Genomic DNA, 19,859 nt, shown 5'->3' with positions numbered 1-19,859 from the left:
TAACACAAACTCTTGGGGCCTAAAGATTCCCAGAGTGATTTAAAACATCTTGCTTGATGTTTTTCTCAAGACCATTCCACTTTGGGATGTGCTAAACTTTAGAGCACCATCCTGTTAACCTTGCCTAGTCTTTCAGGTCTGCCTCTACAAAATGGCATGATATGGTGGGGAGGAAGAGTTACTTTTCTTAGGGACAAGGTGTGAACTAAAACATGAAAAGACTGATATTGAAATATTTTCATGTGATCAGTTTTAAAATTAAGGAAAGGCTTCATGCCAGAGCTTAAATCTGAATATTTGCAGGGCTTGGGGTAATTGCTAAAATCTCTAGCTGTTTTCAGTGCACCTTGCTGAGTGACAGATGAAACACTGAATGCCTTGGCAAGTCTTGTATCCAGCTTTGCATATCTTGGAGTTGTTTTCTGTGCTCCTCAGCTACATGTAGGCCTCAGTTTATGTTCAGAGGGACCATTTCCTTTTCATTAGCTTATCCCTTCAGTTTTGATTGCTGACAGGTATGGAATTGCATTTATGACCAGCTCATAGAAATTCCTGTTGAAAATAATGGTAGGATAGACTCATTTAAGACACTACATAGTCCTCTTATTTCTAAGTAATTTTAATAGCTCCAAATCAAGTTACCCACAGTGCTGTTCGCGGGTCCTTATTGAATTGTTGCTTGCTGGTGGCCAGACTAAGTTGATTATGTGTCTGGAGATTGCCACTTCCCTTGCAGGCATTTTATCAAGGCAAAGCTCTGCCAAGGGTTCAGAAGTAGTCATGTGCTATTTCTCCCACAGGGTCATAATCTCTCTTTCCTCTTGCCCTGTTTGTTGGCACTCTGGCTGCAGAGCTGGGACACCCTTGCTGGCAGCCAGCATGGCAGCAGCAGGTGCTTGCATGGCCAGGGAGCGACACAGAGGCTGGAGGAGCGAGTCTGGCACGAGTGTTGCTGCCCAGGATGCTCTTGGCTTAGCAGTTCTGCTGACAAACTTGCTGAGCAAGGCTTGGACAAGCCCCACAGCAGGGTTTGGGCAGGGTCTCCAGGAGTCACAAGTATGTACTGGGGCAGTGTGCTTATGTGAAGCCCTGCACTGATGTGTTTTCTGTGAGATCCCCATGTCAGGTAGCTTCACTGCAGCTGCCTTGGGTTTGCCTGAAAATGCTGTGGTCTCACCTCCAGTTGTACTGCCCAGTTCATCCCAGAAATGTGCAAAAAAATGCATATGTAGAAATAGGATCAAAGTGATGTATCTTACTTGATCAAACACAGCTCAAGTGAACTAAGTAGACTCTTTAATTTGCATATCAGGTTGCTCTTGCTAGAAGAGTACAGCCTGTTTTCATATGCCTGTTTTGTGTTGTAGAATCAACAAAGCACAATGGTTGCATGATGCCAATGCAAGCATTTGTCAGTAATTTCTTTTGTTTGTTTTTCACTAGTCCATATTCCAAAAGACAAAAGTCAAGCCATGATGATTTTTTGTTAACAAAAGAAAAACAAAGATATATGATGCTACTTAAAGAATATTTCATAATGTAAACAACAAGTGTTACAAGTGTTGTAACTTGTAGAATATCATAAAACCAGCATTTGGGCTGCTTTCTCTTTGCTCCTACTCAGTTTTCTAAATGCCACCAGCTGTACCAAGGCACCTTGGAAAGATGTCTACACTGCTACCCTGCCTGTGAAGTGCAGCACTTCAGGCAGTGCTGTTGAGTGCATGTGTCTATCACTTTTATTCACCTAACTTGCACTTTGATTTCTTTCTGCCCTTTCATTTAGTTTTGTTCCACTGGTAGAGTAGAATAGTTTGACACTAGTACATTGTTGGTGGTTAGTAATTTCAGAGCCATGTAACAAAACTGGTCTTTAGTGAAAGGGAATCGTAGACAGATGAGATAATACTGCTCATCATTCTGAATTCTCAGTCTTGTCCTGCAATCATCAGCATTTCTGTAGACCATTCTTGTTTTTAAAAATCGAAATTACATAAAGGAAGGCAGTTTCAGGATAAGGAATCTACCACTTGTATTTCTAAAATTAATATTAGAAATTAATACTGTTGTTCTTTAGAGTATTTTTATATGTTAGTATCATGTGTCTTTGCTCTGAGGAAATATGCCATGAGGGTTAAAATTAAGAAAATTAGAAATACACTGTTACATTGGGATAAGTATCTTGTCCACCTTAATTTTATAATTTTTCTCTTCCTAATTTAAACTTCTGGTCTCTAATCTATAAGGATTTGGGACTCTAAAAACCAGCAAAATCAATGGTACAATGAATTCTTAGCAGCAAAGAACAATTATATATTGATATAAAATTTACAGGAGGGAAGAACCTGCAGACTTGCAGGAATACATTGCAGAATATCGCTGGCAGAATTTTGAACCACCACACATTGTATACTTCTATTTCAAGCCACTAAACCACACATTAAAGTGTAACACTATACAACTTCCCGGGGATGGATTGTGCCAAAGTGCAAAAAATATCTGAGATGGAGGATCAAGTTACAATAATGAACTAACCAGATGTGAGAATTGTATTATCAGCCTGTCACTCGGCCTCTTTGGATCGTTTAATAGTTGCTTCTTTTCTGAGCCAACCCTAAATGCATTCAGTGAAAAGCTTTTCTTAAGCAAGTCTCTCCATTTCTCTTGACTCCTCATTCAAATCTTGTGCTTAACACTAGTCCTTAAAACTCCTTTGCTTTGCAATGCTTTGCAACAGCCTTTGTTTGGTAACCCTTTTACATCTCTGACTGAATCCCTGGCACTATCGCTCTGTTTTCTGCTGGGACTGGGGAGGCTACTGAATCCCTCTCATTTTTTCCTTTAACACTTCAGGGCATGACATTTAATCTTTCCGTCCCTGTCAGAAAGCAGATAGAAATTTTTTAGAGTCTAGATTTATTTTTTTTTTGGCGGGGTGGGGTTGGGGGGAGGAATTTCTTAGGCCATGATTTATATATTTATATCTGAGGGAGTCTTTGCTCAGTAGCTAGTATGACTGCTGTGAGTAATTAACAGAGATCCTAATATTTCCTCTAACAAGACTCCAAATTATTTTGTTGCTATATATACATATAAACATATAAAACTTGTTTGACATGAGAAAACATATCCTGCAGGACAAGCATTAAGTGTTCTAATTTGTTCTTAATTTTTGTGGATTGTGGAAAGTGCTTGAAAAACAAGGTTAAAAATTTGCACAATGTGTTTTGAATTTTTTGTATTTTCAAAAGTGCTTTGAAGAGACATGAACTTAAATACTTGGAGTACATCATGAAGATCAATATGTGCATTATGATCACTCCAAAATAACATGGGATGTAGATAATGCTTCTATTAAAACATGATTTATTAAAATGTTTTTGACATAAATGCTCTTGTTCTCTTTGGGGAATGAACAACGTGACCTCCTTTCTTTGCTTTTGAGATCCCACTCCCCTTTCTTTTTTTTTTATCATTTGCAAAGGACTCGACTGGTATCCTTCTGGACATTGGTAAATCACTCTTGCCAGGCAGTGATTACTCAGAGAACTCATAAAAATATTTGCTGAGAACACATTTTAATGTTTTAGCAATGATGCAAATTGTCTAAAATTGGTATTACTTCTACATGGTTGCATGTTATACTGGAGGATGCTCACCAGTCTTGAGTAAACTCTGCTAGTGGGAATGGGTAAGCATTTGCTACTGTCCATAAGAAATTCTTACTGAGACTTGAACTTATGTCTAAATTATTCTGTAGCTCAGAGGGATTTGGTCTATGATTTTGGTTCAGAGATATCTTTAGAGTGAATCAAAAAGGCAAATGTCTCTCAGAGATGCAAAAAAAAAAAAAAAAAAAAAAAAAGCATTAATTAAAGTAATAACAGAATACTGAGGGTTTTATAGGTATGAAACTTGTACAATTCAATGGTAAACAATTGTATCCAGAAAATTAAAAGAGGTAAGCAATGCTTTGCAAAATGTAGCATGTGGGGGACCTGTGTACTATAAAAGATGTTGTTGTATATGTTTGCTGTTTGTTTCAAAGTTATGTTTTGAAGAAATGTTTCTTGGCTGTGTATCCAGTAAGTCCATCAGTACTTGCCATTAAATAGGTCATGGAACGCTATACTCTAAAGTATCCCTGTAGCTCTGCAGAGTATCACTCACTTAAAAGTCTATCAGGATGGGGAATCAGACCAAAGAAAACAGTCACACATCCAGCCAGTTTCTTTTGTTGTCTGTCTGGCAAGGTGCCATATCAGAATTTCCAGTGAGGGGTTCAAAAATTGTAATTGGGTAGTCATGCAGACAATACATATATGCTTCAAAAATGCAAAGGATGAAATCGTTTTTGAGTGAAATAATTGATTTTCTTAGAAGAAATCCAGCACAGGCCTGCCAGAAACAGCTAAGAAATACTTGTAAAATTAGATGTTTCAACTTGTAATTGTCAGAATTTTCCTCTACTCTAATCCCAGGTCTGTAAAGTGATTCTATATTCTGTTCCCACAGGTGTGCATCTGCCTAATCTGAGAGAACTGAAGTTGAACAATAGCTTGCTTGTATCTGTGAGGTAATAAATTAATTATTCTATGAAATAAATATAAAGAATAACAGCCCCCAATTTTATTTAAGTTATAAAATCTTCATTTGTGCTGCTTTTATTCCTTCCATTTCTCCATGCTGTGATAATGGATTAGGTCATGAATATATGCTGCACTATCACAGAAGTTTAAAGACAGGACCGGATCTGGAATAAATCAGTGTAGCTGAAATGGTGCTAATGAATGAGCCCTAGTTTGCCACCAGGGAAGTTCCTGCTATGCTGAAGTCCATGGAAATTTGTTGCACGTTTGAAAGGAGCTAAAAGTTCCCCTCTTATCTATGTCGAGGTGCTTGGATTTCAGTGTTTCAGCCTTTGGGCTTTTACTGTGCACAGTAGCCTGTTCTGTACAGGTCAGACCAGTTCCTCAGCTGATGAAAATCACTTTGGCTTCACTGAAATCAATGCAAGTTTTATGAGAGCTGCTGTGAAGCCTGCAGGTCCCTGGCTTGCTGAGCTCCATGAAAACATCACATCTTCTCCCAGATAGCTGGAGGGAGTTGGTTGGTTGGAAAGGTAGAAGTGAAAACCATCACAATGAGGAGGCAGAGCTGTCTTCTCTCTCCTGTGCTGATATCTGTATGACCCTTGCTAATTAATGCAAAGTAGAAAAACACAGTTCATATCAGAAAAGGGCTGTGTAAAAGGCCCTGTTTTAAACAGGATTCTCTCTGGCTTTGTATGGTTATCTGCTAAACTCATGAGGCAAAAAGTCATGGGTTTGCCAGTTCTTTTTAAGAGAACATGTTCCATCATTAGAAATGGCAATAAATTCTTCTTGGTCTCTCTAAAGTGTCTACAGTTGATACAGTTTGATTTTATTTACCCTTGTTCTGGTGATGAGATGAAATATCTGCAGTCTAAATTTTGTTTTTCTTGCCTTCTAATCCATAACATGTAAAAGTGGTGACTCCACATTGCTGCAGTTATTTTAATAGCAACTGACAGTTGTCATAAGCATTAAATTGCTCGATTATTGCAATGGAGGAGTAAATAGTGGGTGAAAAAAAATTAGAATTTGACAATATATTAACAAAATATTAAAAGTGATTTTTGGTTTGATCAAAATTCTCTTAAAATGTGTCAGCAGAAAACCTTTTGATCAGCTCTGCTGGTGCTGAATATAACAATGTTGTTCAGGAAAACTAAACTGCTTGACTCATGGTTGTAGCAGTATTTTGCACCTCTGTAGTCTGAGACTGTGATTTCTGTCATGTAAAGTTCTGGCAAACCATTTTCTTTGACCTGACACCCTTGTGGACCTTGATGCAGGTAATGCTTGGTCTCAAGTTTTGATTTAATTTACTCTAATGTAAATATGTTTGGGCTTGGATATCAAATCTAATATTGTGATGATTCCCAGGCACTCCAGCCCCAGGAGAAGCTGCCTGCTGCTCCTTCTATGTGGCAGTTAAATGCAATTCCCAGGGAATAGGTAAAAGAGGAAGAAGGCTTTTATTGGCTCTCCCAGACACGAACGCAGTCCATATAGTTACAGCAGTAGCTTTGCTTTATTAATTCCCATCTTTGACAATCTGTCATTGATAAACACAGATCATTTAAGGGCACATCCCATGCAATCACAGCCTTGTACTTGAACTTTATTTTTGGATGTCTGCATCATGTCAATTTAATGCCCATTAGAGCAGCATTGCTGCTACAGCAGCAGTGATGCCTGCTGTACCTATTGTAACACAGCTGCTCCCATTCCTGAGGCTGCTGCCATTTACTCCAAAATTCAGAATCTTATTTCTGAATTAATCTTGTTGATATTTGAATTCTGTCCAAAAAGTGATTATTTTGTTCTATTCAACCAAACCCTTGCAAATGAGGCTTTTGAGGATGACAGAAAAAAATGTTCTTCCTTCTTACTGAAAACAATTCCCACAGATTTTGCCAGCCATAAGGTCAGAATCATTGCAGTTGTAATTTGAAAATGGGCAGCAGATAATAGGAAATGTCTTCTGAGGACCAGCTGGAAGATTGGTTTTATTTACTGAAAAGAAGGCAAGGACAGAAAAGCAGAAAAAATATAGAAGGTGTTTTGTATATACTTAGGATGCTAAAAGCATATTCTCGTGAATCATTATGAAGAAAAGGCTGTCAGTGTGCTTGCATGAGTGGGTAATAAGATGGGAGACTTTGTGTTTTGTCACTTTATTTTTGTTTCATCTTGTCTTGCAGAGTAGGATTATCTTATTATTTTGGGATGAAATGGAATTTAAATTTTTTTCTTTTTTTTCGTTTTAAAAATGGAAGAAGAATTGGTTTGGTAGGTGTCAAAATGAAGGTTTATCATCCTGACTTTAGTTACCGATATTTTTTTGAGGTATTTATTCCTGTCAACCTCACATAGGAACTTAAGATGTGAGGATGCTGAGGTGTGCCTTGCCATGCACTGTTCAGTGGAAATCAAAGGAGTCCCGTTCTGGCAGTGAAGAATCAAAGTTTTCTTGTATTACAGCTTTCTATGGGAGCACAAGGCTTGCTAAGGCAGTGAGTTTGCATATTGGCTTCTCCTGGTAGTTCCTCAAGAAGTTGTGATTCCTTTGATGGGGAATGTGTTTGAGCTACCGTACTTGTAAATTCATGGTCCTTCCCCAGTCCTCCTAAAGCTTGCATTACTTTTGAATACTTGAAATGTCAAAAGCATATGGTTATCAACTATTTAATTTAATCCAAAAGGAAAATATATCCAAGGTTATTTGCAGATAATAAATCTTGGTGTTTGAAAGGGAATTCCTTTCTTGGCTGTTTCTGGGTTTTGGTTTTCTACTGACCCTTTGCTAAAGGGAATGGCTCTGGACAATCCAGTGTACTGTGAAAAGAAAATAGTTCATGTTGTTGTTAATTTTCTAAATCACAGTAACTTAATTATGTCCTTGTTTGGTGACCTTCACACATTTGCTAGCAACTGAGAAATTCTAGATTTATGAACTGATAACAAAGGATGAAAAGTCAAGCCTATTCTGAAGAGTGCCTGCTCAAATTTGCTGGTTTTAGGGGATTTTTTTTTGTTTGTTTTTTCTGGTATTTTTGTGTTGTTTGTTTGTTTGTCTTGGGTTTTGTTTGTTTTGCTTGGGTTTGGGGTTTTTTTGTTTGTTTGTTTTGTTTGTTTGGGTTTGGTTTTTTTTTTGTGATGGCCATGGTCTTCATTTTTGAAATGCTTCCAGTAGAAGAACCATCTTCCAATCCCATGAATTACTACTTCTGCTTTGGCATGTAGCCTGTGTATTTTTCTTTTAATCAGATTGCTTTTATTCTCAATTCAGGGATGAATGAAAAGATCTGTTTAAAAATGTTTAGATAGATATCGTTATGAAAGGGCTTCTAAATCAGATAGGGGAATCCTGGGATGTGGTTCCCATAAGATTCCAGAAGAAGCTGTTTCAGCAGCTGAAGTTCATTTCCTCCCATTCAACACCACACATTGTAGCCAGCAGGAGAGTGATCTACTCTCAGGGCTTCTCAAGCATCTGCTTCTAACAGAGAGAAGCTGTTTTATTTTAAGTGAGATGAAATGCAGAGACTGCGAAGTGTGGGGACAAAAGTGGGTGTGGAGGATACAGGGAAAGGAAAGCAGATTCTCTTCATCCAGATTGAGTTGACATTTCATTGCTGCAGTTCTCCAACTGGTCTTGCACTATTGCAGAAGCATCCCCCAGAACAAAAGGAAAGTAATCTTGGTCTGTTTCAGTCAGTAAAATCCTCAGGACGTTCAAATGAACAAGGTGCAGAGTACATTCAAAGTCAACAATACTTATGCTTTTATGAGCCTTAGGCGTTTGGTTTGTTTTTTTAACACCAGATCCCAGAGACAACACTAGCAACACAGGAGTCTTGATATTCACATTTTGAAATGTTTTGAGCCCTCTTGGCTGTGGAAAAAAAGTAGCTGTAAATATGAGCCAAGTGATTTGAGTAAAGATTTTGCTGATTATTTTATGACTGTAAGAAACCAGAGCCAAACTAATTCTTTCTTAATTCAAGGTAAGGGCTGTAAAGTAATGTTTAAAAATATTTTTGAGACTTCAATCAGGATCTTGAGGTATTTTAACTTAGCAATAAACCTCCTTTTCACCCAAGAAAGAGTTTAAGGAAATAAAATACCTTGTGTTTTTAAAGCTACAAGAAGTTTGCATTTAGTGGCATTGCTCACAAACTGAAAATTAAACATTGGTCCAATTGCTTTGCTGGATCTGGGTCAAGTTACACTATCTTGTATAAGACTAAGCCATGACACTGATCACCCCAAAATTTGATGTACTGTTGATAATGTGTCTAGGCACCAACTATTTTCTGGATAGTTTTTACTCAAACAAGAGGAACATGGGGACATCATTCCCCTGAATTTGTTTTTTTTCCTTGTCATTTTTACTTATTCTTTTCCTGCCTCACTTTTTTTTTTTTTTTTTTTTTTTTTTTTTTAACCCTCTGTTTTTTTTTCTCTCTTTTTTCTTCTGCTTGTCATTTCTAATCTTTGGCAATTACTGGATTACTATGTTTATTGTATAGTAATGTGTACAGAGGTACATAGATATCACATGTAAAACCAATGAGTTTTGTGCAACAAGGATCAGCATTGCTGTTGTGATATTTAAAAATCTCCAAACCGTTTCTAAAATCAATTCAGTTTGCGTTGCAGGTGCAAATGTTTGTCAAGATATGATGTATTTATAGCAGTTATAGCATGTGCTATATATTCACATACATAGCATATATAGTTAATGATGTTTTATATATATACATATATAGTTATGATGTGTTATAGCAGTTTCCTACTGTGTTTACCAAGGAATCAGGGAGCCCTTGCTTTAGGTTACTCTTACACATGCAGTCAGAGACCCACTGCTCTGATTTGGTTGGGGTGAATCAGTTCATAGCCTTGTTCCAGCACCCAAAGCATCGCTGTTTCCTTTCATATTCACATTTCAGGATGGGGAAATCATTTCATTTCAGATGCAGGCTAGTTTCTGTGGGAAGTGTTCCTGTTAATTCTTTTGTGTAGCTGGAGGACTTTCAGTCCTCCGGCAGTTAAAGTTGCTATGAAGTCTATCTTAATAAAATGTTCTTTGAGAACTTTGAGTGCTTTCCAGGAGCTAGGAAAGCATTTAAATGGAATCCTAATTTCTGTATTAATGAGTCTTCTCTGTATTAGTGCCTGCAGATCCCTGGGAGTATTACAAACCTGGGCAAAAGTGCTGTGACCTCAAGTTTTATTTAGCATTGATGGTTTTAAAGATATTCATACTATTGATAAAATGTAATGATTTTGGGACAGAAATATGGAATCTTTTAGTTGAGTGGATTATTTTCAGAAAAGCACAATTAGCCTGTCTGCCTTTGGCCCTAGGGAAATCTGATTGCTTTGACCACTTATCTGTCCCGGGTAGACCTCTGGTTTAATTTCACTTGGTCAGGTGCCCAAAGAAGAAAATGTGTCTTTGTGACCTTAGATATCAGGGAATCTGACAGGCTGATCCCCCAGCAAGGGAAGCTGAGCTTTTTCTGTACAAATGCACAGATGGAGCTTGGGTTCCATTCTGCAGCAAGCACAGAGGACACCAAAACAAGTTTGTGGCCTTGCAATGTCCTTCCATGGTTCTCAGTATCAGCACCCCTTTTCTGAAGCCTTCCCCAGCCGAAATTCCCCTGCCTTCTGTTTCAGACTGCCAGGGACAGGGTGTACCTGTAAGGAAGGGGATGATGAGGCAGGGCCTGCCCTTGCAGCTCCAGGTTTGAGTCTCCTGGCTGTGGCAGGGTTGGTGAGGAGGGTGCAGTGCATCTCTCTCCTCATAGAGCAGAGAGGATCTGCTCTCATTGTTATTTGAGCAGTTCCACAGCAGCAGGTTTCCTCTCTCAGGACACTTCTATCATGTTTCTATTTTGTGACTGCCGTGCAATGCAGGGCATAAAAACCATCAGAGGATCACCACAGACCACAGCAATGTTTTTTGCATCATGAACATGGCTAGTGAAAAAGCAAAGTAAGTAAGTAATAGCTAATGTGTGCAGGAAGACTGCCAGTAAACTCCTGCAAGGTAAGACAAGCCCATTATATAATTGTGCTCCTTCTCTGCCCAGTATCTGAATAGGCAGTCCACTTTGAGTTTATTTGGTAAGAAGTGGCCTTTCCTTTCAGGATATTTTCTCATGCCTTGCCCCTATCCAGCTCAACCAGGTCTTAAAAAGAAATACAGCTCAGCTCCTGGGTTAGCTGTATAAATATGCCGTATTTTCCATCTCAATTGCTTATTTTATCCTGGGCAGACAGTCTTCTGAATGAGTTGTGTATAAAGCTTTGCCTAATGGTATCATGATCTTGCTTATATGCTCTGGATGGATATGATAAATAAGACTGTCAGTATTAACTAGTAGATTTCTGCCAGCAAATAAGTACTTACATGCCTGACTATTAGGCGGTTTGCAGCTGCTCTGTTTCAGCTGTCAGTGTCAGGGTTCACATATGAAAATTTACACCTAAATATTCATTTTAGGCAGTGATGAGAAAAATACTGTTATAATCATGGTGTGAGAAACACCAAAGAACAAGGCTGGGCTGGGAAGCAACAGTAATTAGCCTATCAGTAATTAGCCCATTGCCAGTGGAACTGTTAGGGAAGCTTTCCTGTCTCACCACCCAGGAGCCATTCTGACAGAAACACTCACGCCACCCGAGATTTTCGCTGCTGCCACTGAGGCCCCTTCAGAGTGAGAGGTTCCAGTGACCCCAGGGGTGTCCCTCTTGGCTCCCTGCACACCCCGCACTCACACAGACAGGGTTTCCTCACTGGCTCAGCCCTGGGTTTCCCACAGCAGAGTCCCAGATGTTTGGATCCTTAGAGGAATTTAATTGTGGCACAATAACACAAAAAACAGCTCAAGCTGGGTGCCTCCTTCCTGAGCAGTATCTAGCTGTGAAAATATTGTCTTTATGGAAATAAGAAAATAATCAGCATTAGTTTAATGGGTTTGTAGGTTGTTTTGATTCTCTCCTACACGGGAATTGCTTCTCCGCAGCTTGTTTGATTTTTTTTTATTGAAAACAATTATGTTCAATGGGAAAATATGTTCTTGGAATGCAAGGTAAATGCTGATTTTAAAAAAAGTAAGGAATCAGGTTGGAGAGGAAATTATGCTAATGGTTGTATTTGTCAGTTGTAACTGCCAAATGAGAGGAATAAAAATGAATAAATAGATAGAGTTTCAGTGTACAATCGGTTTCATTATGTAATTTCTATAGGACATTCTCCACAAAGGAGTTGATATTGTTGTTCTTATTTTCTGCAGACACATTGCTGCACCCAAAGGGCCTGTTGCTTTTTTTCCCTTAAAATACATGTGCATTTCTTTTTCTCTAGCTATGTTCCTCATTTTCTGTGAGGCAAAATTTTATCCTTCTATCATGAGGTGTTTAAGGGATGCATCAGATTTCTCAGATGCTTCAATAGCTGCAAGAAATAAATACTGAAATGCCTTTGTGTTTTAGGAGGTGAAGTGATTTCATCAGCAGGTATAATGCATGCACATTCTTCACCCTTTGCCATATGCTGCACTGTGGGTTCTTCTTGGGATAAGAACCTGAACACAAAGGTCTGACAATGAAACCTGCCACCGACACTTTTGGTAACAGAAGTTCTAGGAAAGATTATGAGTTTGCAAGACCATTTGTGGCATCTCCTGGTTTGAACTTCATCAGCCTCACAATCCTAACACTCCACTTTCTACTATTTCATTTCACAGGCAAGAATTTAGGGAGGTTTGGTTTACTTTGCTTAGTGTTGCAGCTACAGTTGCCTCAAGAGCAAGGTCAAGATGATCTACATCCAATTAACACACCTGCAGCAGATTTGGGATGTCAACTGGTGGGCTGTGAAGGAGATGCTGAGGCTCTCTTGTAGTAACACCCTCAGTAGGGAAATCTATAAGGTCCTGTCTCAGTAATCCTGTGTTGAGCTTTGAGGTCCCCCAAGCTTCTCTTCTGCATCTTGTTTGTTTGTTGTGAAAGAACGTCTGGAGGCCAGTACAAGTGCAGAAAATCTCACTTGAAGCTCTTGTTTAAGGAAAAAGTCTTGACTCTGAACATATGGAGACAAGCCTGTCAAAATCTGTAGTGAACATTAGAGGCTTAGAGAGGAAAGAAGTTTGGAGGAAATCAACTGCTATTCACAGGTTCAAGTTGTACCTGTATCTGTTTCTTGCAATCTTCTTTATTTTTTGTTTTCTCATTAGATGTATACACAGATAAAAAAAAGAAAGACAGGAAAAGTTTCAAGGAAGATATGGCCATCAGCCTCAGAAGGAAGTTGTTAGTGTCATACAAATGTGCCTGATCTAAAGAATCTCAAGAACCTGCATTTCCACCATTGTATATTTAGGCTGAATCACTTTGAATTACATTTTCTCTCTGGGTTTTCATGTCAACCCACTTCTGCAATATTTCAAGTACCATATTTTTTTAGCGTGGAAACTCTATAGCCATTTCCATGACAAAAATTTACCTCCAAGTTGATCCAATTCTGTAGTTGTATATGGTCAATTAACCTAGAATTCCAGTTTTTCTGATCTGATACACAGAAAAAGATGTTTTAAAGATGTTTCAGGGACCTTTTTTTTTTTTTTTTTTTTTTTTTTTTTTTTTTTTGGTGGTATGTATCAATCTGTCAGATTATTTGGATCTTTTACAGAATATTCCTTCTGCTTACCCTGAAGCATTAGAAGTTTTAAGTGTTGATTTTGAAGGATGAGATCTATATTAAAGCAAAGTTGGAATATATCTGTCTTACTCTGCCAAAGTTCAGACCTGGAACATACTGTGAAACAGGCACACAACATGTGGGAGACTGAAAAATTATTTATGCAGGAAATTTCAAAGCACTGTGGGATTCAATTCTTAAATGTAAGAATGTAAGTAACTCATTCTGTAACCACAGTTTCATTATTCTTTTTTTTTTTTATATGTAAGCTTTCAACAGTGAGAATGAGCAATTGCCAAAGTTATAGGAACTGTTAGTAAACTGAGGGGCAATGGATCTGTGGGTGTGAGAGCTTTATTTACTATGTGTCTCAACTTATTCCTATTTGAAAATCCATTTGGTCTTGTGGAAAATGTAGTGTACCCATTAGGATGCAACCACAATGTGTTGGGTCTCTACAGTTTCTCTGGGGTGCAGCTTTATGCCAAGGGTGGGAGCTGAAGTAGGGTGGAAAAAATGCAGTCAAAGGGCAAGTCTTGTTCGACAGGACCACACCTTGGCAATCTCTATTCCTTTCAGATTGTTGGAGTTGAGTTAGAGCAACTGTTCTTTCATTGTGAGAAGGCTACAGCAATAACTAAGCTGTCAAGCAGTTTTAATGATCAAAAGGAAATTAACACAAAATTACGTTATCCTTCCCACACATGTTGTATATTCGTGTGTTAAGGAATTGCTGTTCCTGATTCCATCAGCGTTGATCAAGCCCATTATTCTGCTCTAGGTTTTTTTTTTTGACAGCATCTAAAAATGAGAGCACTTGAAATTAAAGCTACATTTCATGTGTATTAACTTTAACAGAAGTAAGCAGCTCAGTTACCTTAGGCACAACTATGACGAGTTACAGAAGTGGATGCACTCTCACTTCTAAATATCTCTCTCCTGTTGGTCTCACAAATCACTTTTTGTTTAAATGAGGTATAATCTGACATGGAAAACAAAGTTCTTGCAAGTAATATAGTGCTTGATGTAATATTGCAGTTGCTACAGTGGTTTCAATGAGGCAATGAGAAGCAACAATGACAAGTGAAAAAGTTATAAATCAGAAATAGCCCAGAGATATATATCATTAGGTTTGGGTTTTTCATCTGTTGTCATCTCCTATATCCAGATGCCATCCTTGCCTGGCGGCAGTGGTGGGGGAGGCAGGGGGTGGTGGGAACTGGTGTTAATGCAACAGGGATTTCTGTGCAGTGTCTCTGATTGAAGCATGGCCACAGATGTGTCCATGGCAGAGCTCAATTACTCCTATCAGGACCATCAGAGTGGTCATTGGCTCCTGTCCTGGAAAACAGCCAAACTGCCTTGGATAGTTTGTGGTTTTGGCTGCTGTAGCCAGGTAGTTTCTTGTCCTTGTTTTCAGGCTTTTGCTTCAGTGAAAATGCTGGCCAAAAGCATGTGACTCCTTAATAATTGTGATTTTTCTTAGTAGGCCCACAAAAGCTGTGGCAGGTGTCTCTCCCTTCAGCATAACAAAGACGAAAATGCAGAGTCACAGGCTGGATGACGCCTTGAATGTTGTCCCTGATCCATTTACCCCTGGTGCAGTACCAGGCAGTTGCATTTCGTCCCAGACACCCATTTTGCTGTCAATGAAGTGCACAGCAGAGGTCCACAGCTAAAAAAAGCAATATATGAGATCTTTGCCCCTTTCCAAACTTGGAACTTAACACACAAGTAACGAACAAACAGAAGAAACCCCCACAACCCTAGAATAAAACAGTGAAATTTGTTTGTTGGGAGAAATATTGCCAGGGGCATTAGCACTGCAGCCCATTTTGAAAACAGCTTCTTATTCATAGTAAGGTTGCCTCAAAAATTTGGGACAACAGAGACATGCTACTGCAAAGGCCTTTGGCAACAATAACTTTTTGTTCATTCAGAAATTCTTCATTTGCATGTAAAATGGAGTTATGAAAACAGAATTTCACAGACACAATTTTTATTTAAGAAGACATTTGGTAAATGCATGCTTACGGTCAGCCTAAAACAAGCTAGCCTTCCTCTGATGTATTTAAAAATTGCCTAGCAAACTCACTTTTCGCTTAGTTTTTGAAGTCTCCAACAACATGTTTCAACAGGATTAGGAACTCTTTCTGTTGAAAATTTGCACATATCAGAAGGCAGAATGAGACCAAATTATTAGGTACTACATTTTCATGATATTTCAGCCTAAAAGTGGCCTTCTGGCTGCAAAAGATGAGACCCTGACCCTTGTTATCTTGCACCTTGTGCCATGGTTCACTCTGGCACAAGGGAGCTTAAGATGCTAAGGGCAACCTGTGTGTCATGGTGATGTAAGATGTGGGACAGAGGAGAACCAAGCCAACAGTTCTCAGCATATTGCTACTGGAATTTTGAAGAGTGAATACAAAACCAGCAAAGACTGTAATGCTGCAAAGCAAGGCAGGTCATCACATTCACATGACATTTGTTCAACTGTAAAGGACACTGCAGGGACAATAAGGACATGGCTTCTGCACTGCTTGCAGAGCTGGGGGCTGTGTCATGGATTTGATCAAGTACGAGGAACACATGCATACAATCAGTTTTACAATTTTGAATACAGCTATTTGTGAGTACAATGAAACTTTTATGAAAGTTTCCTATTAGAGCATATGTTACTGATTTAAAGAACATTCAGGCTTTAAAAGTTTTTGTTTCATATGTCAGAATTATCTGTACAACTAAACCATTGTGTGCTGACATTGACCATGTAGATGTTATCACAGTGCAGCTTGATAAATTCCACTTGATTTCTGTAGATCAGAGATGGGATTCTTTTATTCCTTTATTTTGTAAGACTGTAGCTTGGTCACTCTCTTACAATCTAAATTTCTCTGTTTACCAGTTCATTCATTTTCAGAGCAATCTTTAAAATAAATAAAATCTGCATCAATGGCTATTTTAGATGTATTTTTTCTGAAGATTTATTCAACAGATGCAGGTGTGCTTTGAGATACTTCTTGCAAGCTCCATGGATTTAGTGCTTTATTTCTAGGTAAATTATTCAAAACTGACTTCCAGAACAAACAATGGGGTTCAAACTGATGAATGTGTTCAGGGTTTTGCTGTTGTGTTTACTGGGTAGCTTGAGCTCAGTGGAGCAATTCAGGATTTATTGTCGTGAAACCAAGAGTAGAATTTGGCTCTGTAGGTCTGATATTCATCCAGTAAAAATTTGGCTGGATCAAATCAGTCCCTGAAGAACAAGAATGTTGGATTAATGGAAGAACAAATTATTTCTCAAACTTGTTACAAGATGCTATGAGCCAAACCGTTCATTGCCCCTCTGCTCTCTCCCCAGCCTGTGGGAGTGATGACAAGATGGGAGCATCAGATTTCATGGGAAAAAGTACTAAATGGTTGTGCACAAGTGGGGAGGGTGTTGCCAAGACCCTCACAGAAGCACTGGACTGTTTGATGAGTTCCCATCCTGCAGCAGTTATTTTGAGATAGTTGGAACACAGGCTTCAAACCCTTTGCTTTATTAATATTATTTCCTCAAAAGTCAATTATAAATTCACATTTTAGGGTTAAAAATGAAATTAGGGGATTCTATGTTGATTTCTTGGCACTTTGAGATACTAAAAACATGATCTGATATTCAGTGTATGTTTTGCAGGCAAGCATGTGTGTAGGAGCACATGTGGAGTAATTACTCAGGAGGACTCTGGTTTGGCAGCTTCAGGGGCTGTAATCCTCTGTTTATCACAATCAAAGGTTATGATGTATGCGTCCCCACCCCATGCTCCATCTCTCTGGCTCAAACCTGTCTTGAATGAACCATAGCAGGGGTGAGCAGGATATATAATGTCTTTGGTTATTAATTCTTTGCCTTTCCTGTAAAGTTCCCAGCTTCCACATCACTTGGGACGGGATACTTTTCCACTGGATTGGGAATATTCATTGTATTAATGGGAGCTATGTTTCCTCTGCAGTGTTTTCTCTTTCCTTCTATAAGCTCTTTGTTGTTTGCACATCACTGGAGCACTCCTGTGCTACATCTTATGACCAAGTGCCACCAGTCTCGTACAGTCTCATCTTTTTCCTTTCAGCCATCAAACTTTTCAATCCTACTTTCTGTTTTTGGAATAGGTGCTGTAATTTTCTGTATGTTTATACCATGCCCAATACAGGAGAATCCTCGTCTCTGAGATGTGTCTCATTAATTTCAGCCTTGGTCAATGATTATTTTGGGGGGAGAGTTTTGTTACACTGCATGTATAAGTATAGTGGATTTTCTCTTTCTGCCCTGATAAATTGTTATTAAGAGTTTATTATTACGTTAAAATAGTCTACCCTAGTAAATCATTATCAGAGTGCAGATTCCCATTAAGATTTCAATAAAAGTCGATAGTTGCATCTCCCCCATTTGGGCAGATGTCACACTCTGCACTTAACATAAATGAAAACATGTCTGTGTGTACACACACGCCCATGGTGGTCATGTGTGCTCAAACAACTCCTCACTTTGCTCTCACCCCCTCCAAGGTGGATGTGCCAGATGTTCTGAAGCTGATCCCAGAGGAGACACTCCCATCTCTTGCAAGCTCTTAAGTTCTTGTCTTACCAGCTAAAGTATTTCAGAAGAATTTTCAGAAATGCAGGTGTGTGCAGTTGTGAGGAGCAGCTTGCTTTGAGCTACATTGCTGTTTCACCTTACAGCAGCCATGCTCTCAAGGGCAATTATCTCTATAGTAATTAACAAGGGAATTTTCTCTGATGCTGCATCATGAGTCATGCTGCTTCCAAAAGATTAGTTTGTTAGTTACTGAATAAAATGTTTGCAGATGTACTTTGCTATGATAACATCTCTGACTGGGGATGACTCACTACAGATGCAGGAGCAGAGACCTGCAGGGCCAAAATGTGACTGCATGATCCAAAATTTTAGGCTCCTCTAGCAGCTAGCATGACCCCAGTGTCAGCAAGAGGAATTTGGTTCTGCAGTAGAGCCCAAAGGGGAAAAAGTCCTTTTGCCTCTTCTCACTGCCTTTATATTAGCAGGGAAGGAGAGGTGGCAGTCCTTTGCTCTTCGTAAGAGCTGAGGTGCCCTTCTTGAGGGGCAGGAGAAGAGGTATCTTGGGCTGCTAAGTCTCTTCCCTGAAACAAGATAGCAAAACTGGGCCAAGTCATACCAAACAGTGCAACAAAGTTCATGCTTTCTTAGTATTTTGTTTCTTGAGTTAAAGATGAGCTTTGGGACAGCCAACTTCAGCCTTGTAAGAAACCACTTCCCCATTAGCTTCCATATTTTTTTCTGTTCTGAAGTGTCTGATCAAGCTTTTTGTTTTTAATAACAAGACCCTGTTATCAAACACTGGGTTGCATTGCAAGCATGCAGTGGCCTTCTGCAAGTACCCAAGACGTGGGATGTACAACCTAATTCCTTTGTCTGGAATACAAATACTGATCAACTTTGATTGGTATTAACATTGAAAGTGCTACTCCTGACTCATGTCAGTTAGCTGTAGGAGAGTCAGAGCTGCAACCCAAGAATGAAACTGGAATGGATTTGAGACTAAACTTAGTAGCACAAATTGTGAAGAGTAAGGTAAGTAGGCTTTAGAAATCATTTCAATTAGGGTCTTCTGATTGTGTGCACAGCAGGAGAATGCTTTAAGGACTTGTTAGCTAATAATTCCTAATGAGTTTGCACCATGCATGAACTAGCACACAGTGTGAGTAGGGACTGACCCTGTCTGTATGCACTGGGTTTACCCACAGCCACCTCTGGAACAGAAAACCGTGACAAACAAAAAGAAATAGGACTTAACTCTGGAAGTCCTAGACTTCTGAGTGTGAGCAGGGAACTACTTCCACAAATGCATGGAGTGATCAAGGACTAGAGGGAATAATTGTTCTTGGGGCCCTGTGTGAAAATTGCTTGGGAATTAATCCTCTGCTTTGCTTTGGCATTCTTTATATTGACAGAGAAATATTAGGAACAAGCATATTACTGCAATCTCCTTCTGTGGCAAAAACCCTTCAGTTAAAAATGCAAGACAAATTAAAAATGGAAATAAAGTCAATTCACCATATCTTACTCTACCATATGTAGAGTAACCACGTTAGGATTGTCTTCAGTTTTGCTGGGCTAATAAACAGAGCATCTGTCAGAAGCACTGTTTCAATGACACAAAAATGAGAATGACTACTTCCCTTCATCTCTGTTCAGTGGTTTACAGAAGAGAAAATTCTGCACCAAAATTAGCCCAAAATTTGAAAATCTCATCAGTGCTTGAAGAGGGTCATGAAATGAGCAGTGCAATCCCTTCACATTCTTCCTAATGTCATATTTGTGTTTACGAGTCTGTTGGTCTTGCTTCATGGTAGGTTCTGTTTTTGTAATTTAATTTAATTTCTTTCTTATTATAGGCATGCAGCTTGCAAATCTAATAATAAATTTTCAGTAAATATTACTTTGGGAGGCATCTGTTCCTTAAGGAAGCCTTAGAACTAGTTTTTGTTTTATTTAGAAAATATATACAATATAA

The 19,859-nt window shown here is 38.9% G+C and overlaps 1 protein-coding gene across 4 annotated transcripts in view; it reads left to right on the top strand.

The window, feature by feature from the left end:
• LRRC56 (leucine rich repeat containing 56) overlaps positions 1-19,859 on the top strand; it is a 62,196-nt gene that overhangs the window by 23,703 nt on the left and 18,634 nt on the right. For all 4 annotated transcript variants that reach the window (XM_041716564.2, XM_032748722.3, XM_041716563.2 and 1 more), the window contains one exon: positions 4,516-4,576. In XM_041716564.2, coding sequence (XP_041572498.2) covers positions 4,516-4,576 — 61 coding nt within the window. The remainder of the gene's footprint in view (positions 1-4,515; positions 4,577-19,859) is intronic.

Source organism: Taeniopygia guttata, chromosome 5 (assembly GCF_048771995.1).
Source record: "Taeniopygia guttata chromosome 5, bTaeGut7.mat, whole genome shotgun sequence".
NCBI classification, from domain to species: Eukaryota; Metazoa; Chordata; class Aves; order Passeriformes; family Estrildidae; genus Taeniopygia; species Taeniopygia guttata.
This window is presented reverse-complemented; position numbering and strand designations above follow the sequence as displayed.